General features: G+C 38.9%; 1 protein-coding gene across 1 annotated transcript; it reads left to right on the forward strand.

The window, feature by feature from the left end:
• The first annotated feature begins 4,184 nt into the window (after window positions 1–4,184).
• On the forward strand, window positions 4,185–4,760 carry LOC141588032 (uncharacterized). Its single transcript, XM_074409490.1, has one exon. It carries the CDS (start codon window positions 4,185–4,187, stop codon window positions 4,758–4,760), a length of 576 nt encoding a protein of 191 aa, XP_074265591.1.
• The last annotated feature ends 7,050 nt before the right edge of the window (window positions 4,761–11,810 follow it).

Genomic DNA, 11,810 nt, shown 5'->3' on the forward strand with positions numbered 1-11,810 from the left:
GCCTATAGTACTCAGCCACAGACATCTCAGCGGTCATCTTAAAACCATCAAACTCTTCTCTCAACTTACTCCTTACATGTTCCGGTACAAACTCCTTCCTCACAGCCCTACGAAACTCCTCCCAAGGTATAGCAGGTAAGCCCTGGTTTGTATATATCTCCTTAGCACTCACCTTCACTGAATCCCAACACTTGCCAGCTGCCTCCCTCAGATAGAACGCAGCCTGTTCCACTCCCATCTCATCAGGACAGTGAACCAAATCTAATATGTTCTCCATCTCTCTCAGCCAACTATCAAGAAGGTTAGGCTCCCCAACTCCCTTGTACTCTTTCGGGTTAAACCTCGCTATATAGAGGCTGATTTTTGAGTGATCAACCTCCTTCTCCTTATCCTTATTCTTATCCTCATTCACTTTCTTTAGGGTCTCAGTAAGAGCATCCTGGTGCTCTAACATCTTAACGATGTCATCCATGGTCATAAGCTCAGCTCTCGCATACAAAGCAGTCTTCTTGGGCGGCATCTTGAAGCTATATATAAGAAAGGGTAAACATAAACACACGTACTAAACCTCAAAACACGAAAACACGCTGCCCAGAACCCACTCGATCGAGTTCCCAAACACACTCGATCGAGTAACGGGCTACTCGATCGAGTGCCCCACGTACTCGATCTAGTACCCAAACTTCATACCCCAAACAGACCTTCTGATCTCTTACATACTCGACCGAGTGGCTAGGCTACTCGATCGAGTGACCCCCTACTCGATCGAGTACCCGTAGTTACTCGATCGAGTGCCCCAAAACTCGATTCTGAACTTATAACCGTCAAAAACCCACCCGATCGAGTCAGTCCCACTCGATCGAGTCATGCTAATTCATAAAAGCTACCCGCATGTTACGTCATATGCTAACATGCTAAACTTTATAAACCACATTATATCATAATAAACATGCTACGCATCTTTTCTACTATCTACGAGATCATTTCATCATGTTATTGAATGCCACATTGTAAATCACCCAACATGTTATCATCTCATCAACAAGTTCCCACATATCACCATTTTCTTTCACATGCTCAACATTCTACTTCAACACCCAACAATTAACACATTTCATCACATTCTTACACAAGTTAACCAAACACACATACGACTCGACAAACACTTCCCCCATGTGACCGGTTCAAAGTTGTAGGGCGACCCCTGCGACTTTAGGACGTCTCCCAAGCCTTTGCACTAGCTCCTACAACTTTTACCCCGGGTTCATTTTAATTGACTCCCTATGTTCATTAGGTTCATTGGTTACAGGTTTCAGGATCGTCGCTCTGATACCATTTGTAACACCCCCATACTCCAAGTGCCTTACCAGGACCACTCAGGTATGAAGACATTACCATCTCGGTTACCCGAGGCAATGATAATCAAACAACAATGAAGAAACAATGTTTATTATAAATGATTAACGAATAGTTACAATCCTCAAAACCAAACCAAAAGTACGATACATGTTCTCAAACTGACTGCTCTAACTGAAATGTAAATAAACTAAAAGCTACAGCGGAAGACTCCTATCATCATGTCGTGGCATCCCGGCTATCCCAAGACTCATCCGAATACCGCTCAATATCTGCTCACCATCCCCGAATGGATCACCGCAGTTTACAAAACAACACCGGGTCGATGACTAGTCACACAATCAATATGAACAACAATGATAAGATAAACAGACAAATTTAATCAGCACACACACACACACAACCAACCAATTCCCATCATCTCAATACTTGACCGTCCACCGGACCAGCCATGCCGATGGGGACCGCACCGTACCCACCAAATCCCCGCTCCACATAGTGAGCGATAACCCTGTCCATTAATGTGCACATCCCTTCTGTGGCGGGTTCCACAGAAGGCGAAACTAGGGCGTGAAGCCACTCCCGCAAGTGACCCCACTCAGCCGAGGCCACGCCTCGCGAACCATCAACAACGATCACAACCACAAACACAGTACAATTATTATATCAAACAACCAAATAAAACACATCAACCAATATCCCATTATGGGACTAATACGAGTAGAAATCCTACCCGGTATGCACACAATCGACGGTCTCTCTTCCGCCGAGTCAAAAAGCCTCTTCTATGAACCCTCCTCCTATCATACAACACATAGAGGCTACCAAATCACATACTACACATAAAACCCCCAATCTCCAAATTAGGGTTTAACCAAATCAAAGAAAATGCAATAAAAAGGGTACATAGATCTTACCCTCGACGCAAGGAACTCAACGATATAATCAATGACAAGAACTGACCGTCTGAACACCGGGAATTGCTAAGAATGCGATTAAGAAGATGAACTTGTTTGCTTTCTCTCTTAAATAGTAATTTAGGTTTTGTAAAAGTGATTTTGAATAACGACGACGAACTTAAATACCTTAATCGCATAATTAACAAAACCCGAGAAAACTCCCCGTAAAACCGGACACTCGATCGAGTACCCAAGGTACTCGATCGAGTACCCCCCTTACTCGATCGAGTGCCCAAGCTACTCGATCGAGTACCCAACAGGTCAGAAACTATTTTATTTCGCAACTTACCCTTACTCGACAGAGTGAGGCCTACTCGATAGAGTACCCCAAGACTTATAAATACGGAGTATTACACCCCGATGGTTTCACATCTATTGTTTGCTGATGACATCATCTTGTTCGTGCGTGCTATGGAGACTGAGGTTCGAAAATTAAAGGATATCTTGTCTTGTTACGAGAAAGCTTCAATTGGTGAATTATAATAAGACTACGGTTTCCTTTAGGTGGAGCATAAAGCTAGCGAGGAGGGCTCAAATTGTGGAGTGGTTGGGCGTTAGAGCAGTGGAAGAACATGAGAGCTAACTTGGTTTGCCGGCTATTGTGGGTTATTTGAAACAGGTAATCGCAAAAGTAATTCGAGATAAGTTGAGTAGGAAATTGCAGGGATGGCGAGGTATGCTATTATTGAAGGTAGGTAGGGAAGTTTTGATAAAGGTCGTGGCCCAATCGATTCCCACTTATGCAATGAGTGTCTTCAAGCTTCCCGCTAACTTCTGTGACGAACTACGATCTTTAGTCTCTCGGTTCTGGTGGGGGTCGGAAAACGGCAAGAGGAAGATACCATGGATTTCGTGGGCAAACTTGTGTAAACAGGAATGTTTGGGTGGTATGGGATTCCGCAATTTCACAGAGTTTAATATAGCCCTTTTAGGGAAACAAGCTTGGAGAATGATTACGGAACGGGATTGTGTTATAGTGCGTGTGCTGGGGGGGGTAAATATTTTCCCCATAGGTCGTTTAAGGCAGCGGAATTAGGCTCGAATCCCAGTTGTACGTGGCGAGGTGTTTTTGAGGCTAGGATGGTGATAATGCATTGTATACGACGCATGATTGGCAATGGTTTGAGTACCAAAGTGTGGAACAATCCTTGGGTCGTTGGCTCATCTTTGCGGAGGGTAATCACAGGTCACGGTAGCCATGAGGAGAATATGGTGGTTGCGGAATTACTATCAGTAGATGGATGCAGATGGGACATTGGTAAGGTACGCAATACCTTCTTACCTATTGATCAACAACGTATCTTAAATATGCGGGTTGGACGGACTGATACGGAGGATATTTGGCTATGGGACTTAGAAAGAAACGGGGTTTACTCGGTTAGATCTGCGTATAAGGCCCTAGTGGGAATTATGGACGAGGAAGAAGGTTCGTCGGATAGAACCAGGGAGAAGCGGCTATGGAATCGCATATGGAGCATGGGTATTTTACCACGTGTGAAAGTTTTCTTCTGCCAATTCTGTTGTGAGGCTATCGCTGTAAGGCAGAATTTAGCATCCCGAGTAAGGTCCATTAATGCGACCTGTCCGGTTTGCTTATGTGAGATAGAGACTTGTCTCCACCTTGCATGAGGTAGTGGGTGGGTGGCTGGGTTGTGGGAAGGGTTGGCGCTGAAGATAAGGTCGCATTTGGGGTTTGAGAGGGTGAGGGAGTGTGTGGAAGCGGTATTAATAGAGCTAAATGGCAGTAAGGTAGAGAAGTTCATACTCGGCATTTGGGCAGTGTGAGAGGTGCGAAACGGGGTGGTGTTTGAGGGACGGAAGGTGCACGTTAGAAGGGTGGTGGCGAGGGTGACTGATTTGTTGAAGGAGATGGAAGAAAGCGAAGTGGTTGACATCGAGACCAGGGAAAAGCGAGGCGAGGGGTTGGGATGCATAAGGGACGATAAAGAGGGTGGATGGCAAATACCGAGTCGAGAGATAGGGAAGATTAATGTTGATGCTGGTATTAAGGAGGGGGAAGGGATGGGTATTGGGGTTGTCTGCCGTGACGAGGTGGGGGCTATTATGTGGGGCTGGGCTGAAAGACGGAGGGGCGAGTTCGATATTCGAGTGGCAGAAGCAGAGGTCATGCTTGTTGGCTTACAAATGGCGAGAAGGAAGATGGTGCGAGATGTCTGTATGGATGGGGATTGTAAAGAACTCATTGAAGCTCTTCAACATCGTCATACAGGGCGGAGCGAGTTCCACGCAGTTATCGAAGAAATTTTGTCTTTATGTCATCATTTTAATTCTATTAGTTGGTCTTTTAGGAATAGGAAATCTTATACTGTTGCTCATGAACTAGCGCATTTTTGTAAGGTTGGGGGCAGTCTGCTTTTCGATGATTCGACTATTCCGAGTCTTATTGTTGATATTGCCGCTGCTGATTTATATGAAAGCTACTAAACCCGCTTTGGGTCTTTTCAAAAAAAAAAAAAGACATGTTTATATAACTTGCACAAAAGAAGTGATATGTCCAAGTCCAAAATAAAATAAAGCTTAACATTTGGAGTTGCTTCTCGACAACTCTATGCATTTTAAGAAATTTAGTATTCTATGGAAAACAAAAGCACATACACAAAAGTCTATCTATCCTTTTATCCCTGCATATGCAAGTAATGCAACCTCTGACATGAAAAAGAAACACGAGTAATTCTACCGTCTTTCTGGAGGACGGTACTCTTCACACACAAGCCCTTATAATATTTCACTTGGGTGGATTGTGTTTGTGTCTAAGGAGTACCGGAGGACGGTAGAATTTTTGACGAAACACATCCTTTTCATCATTTTTTTTATCGCAAAGGTGGTAATGACCCCTTTACTTTGGCATATTGTGAAATTAGAACCCTTAAGTTTAGATTGGAGTAATTAAACCCCTTAAGTTAGCTAAAAAGTAAAAGTAAGCCCCTCACCCAAAATCTCATGAGAAATTCATTTTCTCATACCACACAAGATCAAATAGTTTATGTTTTATTTAATAAAAAAGTTTAGAATTATTTTTTTTTAAATGTAAAAAAAGAATATTTTTAAATTTTAAAAAAAATAAAAATTTTGGTTTTAATTATGTTTCCTAAGAAAAAAACTTATTTTTATTAAAATATATCACTAACTCACAATTACTTAAGAAAAACATTTGATAGTCAAAATTAGGCACATATATTTTTAGCAAAGCGTCTTGCTTGTGACGGACACTATCCGTCTGAAGCTGAAGACAGATAGTGCCCCTCTCACAATAAGGCAAGTGGGAGGGCAAGTGGGGGAAAAATGGAGCACCCCATAATATTACCACTTGCATATTGTGAGAGGGCACTATCCATCTTCAGCTTGTGACGGATAGTGCCCGTCTTCAATGAGAATTTGTATATTTTTAGAGCTTCTCTACTAATTTTTTTTATATATGTTTATTTGTAAATAACTGTCAAAAAAGTTAGGAAAAATATTCAGTTCTTTTATAAAACATAAAAAGTTTGATTTTATAAAATAATTTGAAACTCTAATTAATTTTAATTAATTTTAAATTTTGATTCCATTTGTTAACTTTTTTATTCTAATAGTATATTTTGTAAAAAGTATAATTGATTTCACTTTTTGTGATGTGATATTGAATTTCTCGAGAGATTTTGGGTGAGGGGTTTCGTTTCACTTAAATGCAAAGTTAAGGGGGTAAATTACAACAAAGCAAACAAAAAAAGATTGATTTCACTATCAAGTAAAATTAAGGAGTCATTTACCACTTCCCCGCATTTTTTTTATTATCAACTTTCATCCCGTCCATAAAAATTGAAGAACCTATCTTCATTTCTATTTTCTTTCAAAAAAACAAAAATCGACTTCTTCACACAAAAGCAAAGTTAGGCCACCGTATTTGATCCTTGATCAAAACTACCACCACCGTCACACAGATTGGCGGATGGTCTATTCATTCGGGGCTCTTACGCTACTCACGCGTGTACAACAATAGGCGGAACGTGACACACACACGCCCCGACATCCAGACTAACCGATTGTCTTTGGTCCGGGTAATCAACTTATAACGGAACATTTGGGTTTCTAGATACGACAACCAAATCAATCGTGGAGAAAAAATTCGTGTCATATACTCGCGGACGACATACGCCGTTACAGAGGTGCTCAACTAAAGAAGTGCTTAAACGGAGCCGGCGACAAACGCCGAGATAGAGGTCAGTCCGTATGCCAATATATTATATGGGGTAGAAAAACATGAAAAAAAGGAGATGTATCAATTTTGAGGAGTCTATTGATCGAATACGAAAGAGGAGGGGGGGGGGGGGGTGAATTGAGTATTAAAAATGATGACAACTTTTTCGAAATATATGATGTAGAATTAATTATTTGATTTTATTGATTAAAATCAACTAATTAATTATACGAATAAGCGCGAAATCGAAATAACGAAAATAAAGAAAGAGAGAAAGAGAGACTCACTGGATTTTTGAAGTGATTCAGTTTCACAAGTCGAAACCTACGTCCACTATTCTCGATTAATAATTTTTAGTACCTTTCTATGGATTACAAAAATTATCAATCCACTCGTATAATCAACTATATGATTATAACTCAGATTGAGTATCGCTAAATACTCTAGGTTGCTCTTACGTTAATAAGAAAAGTACAACGATAAATACTAATCTCACGTTATGCGAGTGAGTACAATATCTTTGTGTACTTAGTATCCTATAACGATTTTTCTTTGAGTGATTGACAAAATTGATGCGCAATTTTTGTATAAGCAAAGTATAAAATAATAATTAAGGCTCAAAGAATTTTGCTTAAAATATTTTTTTCTCTAAAAGTGTATATGTGTGTCACTTTTAAATGATGAATGAATGAGAGTATTTATAGTAGTAGAGAATTAGGGTTTAGGAATGTTCTGGAATTAGGGTTTAGGAATGTTCGGGAATAATAAAACCTAAACGACTTGATGAACAAGTAAGAGGCAAAGGAACAAGGAATTTGGCCTCCTAGGGTTTCGGCCACCTAGGGTTTCGGTCACCTAGGGTTCCTTCGGTCTATGCTTGCTTCCATAGCCCACAACAAATCGAGATAGAATTTATTTAAAAACCCTAGGTTGCACGACGACATAAATATCGTGTTACAAACCAATAGTTTATTCAACTTAAATTCTTATTAATTAATTCCAATTAAAATAAATACTCTCTTATTTTTAAAAACCATTAAAAATATATTTTCCGAAAATTAACGCATCATTTTTGTCTAGCAATGAAGTTATGGCTATGAGGTCATAACTTCACTAACCTTTAAATCAAACAAAGTAAAACCATTACCGGATGACGACCTATACTATCTAATCTTCAGTAGATCTTCAGTAAACGAATCGTCTCTTCACATGTCTCTCATCTTGAGTCTCGTGGTTGTTATTTGGTCTTGATCTTGAACATTACGATCAAATGTCTTTGAAGTAAAACCTCCTTGGTCCAATACTTCAAACTTGCATCATTGTAATTGTTCCTTTCTAAATTAATACTTAAGCACACAATTACACGCATATGTTTATAATATTAAGTCCACATACAAATCATTACTGTCATTATCAAAACAATTAATTAGGACTAAAGGTCCAACAAATTCCCCCTTTTCATGATGACAAGTCTCCTATGATTTGTGTCTAAGTCTAGTTCCCCCTCAACATAATACTTCCCAAATTATAGAACAGTTGAGCGCAGAAACTAATAATCTTTTCAAAGTTATAACTATAGAACGCCTTGAGAGAATTAACTTTGAGACGGTCGCAAATCATAAAAACAATTCCCCCTCTTGGCATCATTGAAAAGATGAGAACAAACATAAAACAACTAGAATAATATATTATGAGACAAGAATTAATCATGAAAAACATATTATATTAAACGCAATCTAGTTCTTAATTAGCATAATAATATTATAAACTGCAATCACACAAGGAATAAAATGCGGAATTGAAAAAGCTAATATCCATAAGAATGGACTTTTATTGTGAGCAAAGGAATTAAAAATATAAGGCTAGGTTGAATGGGTTAGGGCGAGACGGTCAAGGGTAGCGTGGGCTCGGCGGGTGTGACCTAGGACGAGTTCGATATTCCAAGTCCTCGAGTCGCGCATGACAATGGTCTAGGAGTGCAGCTTGGGCAGTCAATCGAGTATCGAAGTTACCAATCCTCAAAGTCATAGCTTTAACTGCTTCATATATAGTTTGCATCTCAGACCTCATCTCCTTTCCAGATTACAAGAGCTCATTGAAGGAAAAGTAGATCTATCTACTAACATATTCATATATGTTTTAATTTAATTTGTCATAAAATTAACAAATGATCTTATGCATGCAAAATATTTAACAAAATAAAGAAGAAACATTCATCCTTACATTGGAATTTCGGTTCATATGGGCACAAAAGAGATCTCCTTCTCTTTTGTTCTTGAGCTTTCCTTTTGGATGAACAAAGACCCAAGTGTAGGATCTCTCCCAAGGATTAATACCCAAAGCACACTCTTAATAAAATTAATATAATGTATACTAGATAATATTAATTTTGTAAGAAAAATTGACCCAAAAATATTTGGTTTTGGCTCTCAAAACCGGTTGAGAGAGAGGAGAATGGATGATAATTTTCTCTTTCTAAAAACTCTTGTTTTTGTTAGATGAATGAATAATAATCACAAGTCTCTATCTAAGTGAATATTAAGCAAAATAAGAAGAAAAACCACAAGGGTTTTCTTCCCCAAAACCGGGTGGGAGAGGAGGAACAAAAGAGCCAATGCATTCCCTAGTTGTTCTTCACAATGGGCAATAGGTATGCAAGGCTAGTTTTAGTGGGTAATCATGTTGTTTACCACTAATAAAAATTACTTAATATTTGCCTAATCTTCATCATATTTTCGGCACATATGGATAACATGGAATCCATATTATTTTTGTCAATTTTCAATATGTCACATGTCATATGTTACATAAATTTGTTATGTATTTTTAACATATTAAAAATCAACGTATTAATAAAAATACGTCATATACAAAAATCGACTTAGTAATTCATAATTACTTGTACCAAAATATTTTACCAATTATAAATCACAACAATTTGTATTTATAATAATTCATTCAATTTCAATTGTTTCCTTAAACAATAATTTCATCTAAGTAAAGATACAATTCGATTACTCAGACCGTATTTCATTTAATCAAATTCCAATGCGATACGTAAATTTTACTTCCAAAATCGTCCGTCAATTTTCAAGTAATTTAATTAACTCGTAACGTTATACGATTAATTAAATGATCAATTAAGAGTGTTGCCCTATAGGTATGACCTAGGGGATCAACTGATCACCACCGTCGCACGATAGTAATGTCAAACTCTAGTCAGCCAATCATTACCGATATATGTTGACCAGTTGATAGTAAAAATACTTCCCAATTGTATTCTTTAAAATGAGACTCAAACATATGATCATCATGATCAACAGTCGTGATCGCATTATTGTCGGAGGACACATATTCCAACAATCTCCCACTTGTCCTCGACAAGTGTGCGTCACCAATTCTCTTGTCCTATTATTATCTCCCACTCAATGCAAGGTGTCTTTCAGGTCGTACTTGCAAGTGATCATATCGAGAGTGGTTTCCTCGATCTGGAGAATAACTGATTGACCGGATTTATCTATCATAGATACTTTCCGAGCGTGGCCACGCATTTCCAGTTCATTACTCCTCGAGTGGCCCTGAGATATTGTTATAACCCTGACTAGGGGTGGACAATTCCTATCGCACTCATTCCCTTCGACTAGCCACAGCCATGATAACCCAAAATATGCCCATTTGACCCCATTTACGAAGGTCGTAGTAACACAAATCAAAGTTAATCTGAAACTATGCCATCTTAGGCGAATAGTCTTTAGTCAAAAGAATCGACTCATTTGAATACTATAGCAGCTAACAGTCTGCCTATGTGATCGACTAGTCATCTCACATGACTCTATGGCACTTGAACTTGCCATCAATTGCATCACACTCTAGTCACTTCGAGACGTCACCTCATACAAGTGACTATGGGAAAATACTATGTTAATCCGTGTTCACTTTAACGGGGTTCAATTGTCAATACAACCCGTTTGGATGTAACAATGTATAAATTAAAGATAAAAGACAAATGTGATTGTGAACATGAACAAAAAACAAAACTTTTATTTCATTTCAAAATCTAACAAAAACTTGGTACACGTTTAAGACCCATGGACGCAACATGTCCATCATGCTTAGCCTGCGATAAAGGCTTGGTGAGCGGATCGGCTATGTTGTCATCCGTCCCAACCTTACAAATCGCAATTTTCTTTCTCTCAATGAAATCTCTTATTACATGATATTTTCTAAGTACATGTCTAGATCTATTACTAGACTTTGACTCCTTAGCTTGGAAGATTGTCCCACTATTATCACAATAGAGAGTGATGGGATCATTGGCGGTAGGTACTACTCTTAGACCTTCCGTGAATTGCCTGATCCACACAGCTTCCTTGGCGCTTCGATGCTTTGCTATGTACTCACCTCCGTTGTTGAATCATGATTCTGACTTCGTTGAAGCTTCTCCAGCTAACGGCACCACCATTGAGCATGAAAACAAAACCAGCTTGTGATTTCATGTCATCTCTATCTGTTTGAAAACTTGAGTCCGTGTATCCATTAACACGCAGCTCAGTGTCTCCTCCAAACACTAGGATAGAATCCTTAGTTCTTCTTAAGTACTTAAGGATGTTCTTGACAAAGAATCCAAAGACTCTCACCGGATTTCCTTGATATCTACTCGTCATGCTCAAGGCATACGAGACATCGAGACGTGTGCATATCATGGCGTACATGATTGATCCGACAATGAAGCATAAGGGATCGTCTTCATGCATTCAACATCATGGGGTTCGGAGGGAGATTGAGTCTTGCTCAATATCGTCCCGGTTACCATAGGTACCAAACCCCTTTTGGATTTTGTCCATGCTGAACCGTTGAAGAATCTTATCAACATAAGACTCTTGACTTAGTGCCAATATCCTCTTGGATCTATCTCTATGGATCCGGATACCTAATATGCGTTGTGCCTCTCCTAAATCCTTCATTTGGAAGTGGTTACCTAACCACTTCTTAATAGAAGACAACATTGGAATATCATTTCCAATGAGTAGTATGTCATCGACATACAAAATTAGGAACACAACATTGCTCCCACTAAATTTCATGTATAAACACGGTTCCTCAACACTTCGAGTGAAACCATTTTCCTTTATAACATGATTGAATCGATGATTCCAACTTCTAGATGCTTGCTTAAGACCATAAATGGATCTCTTTAGCTTGCACACTTTGTTAGGATTTTTAGAATCAAAAAAACCTTCGGGTTGTATCATGTACACCTCCTCTTCTAAATGCCCATTTAGAAAAGCGGTTTTGAC

The sequence above is a fragment of the Silene latifolia genome, chromosome 6 (assembly GCF_048544455.1).
Source record: "Silene latifolia isolate original U9 population chromosome 6, ASM4854445v1, whole genome shotgun sequence".
Lineage (NCBI taxonomy): Eukaryota > Viridiplantae > Streptophyta > Magnoliopsida > Caryophyllales > Caryophyllaceae > Silene > Silene latifolia.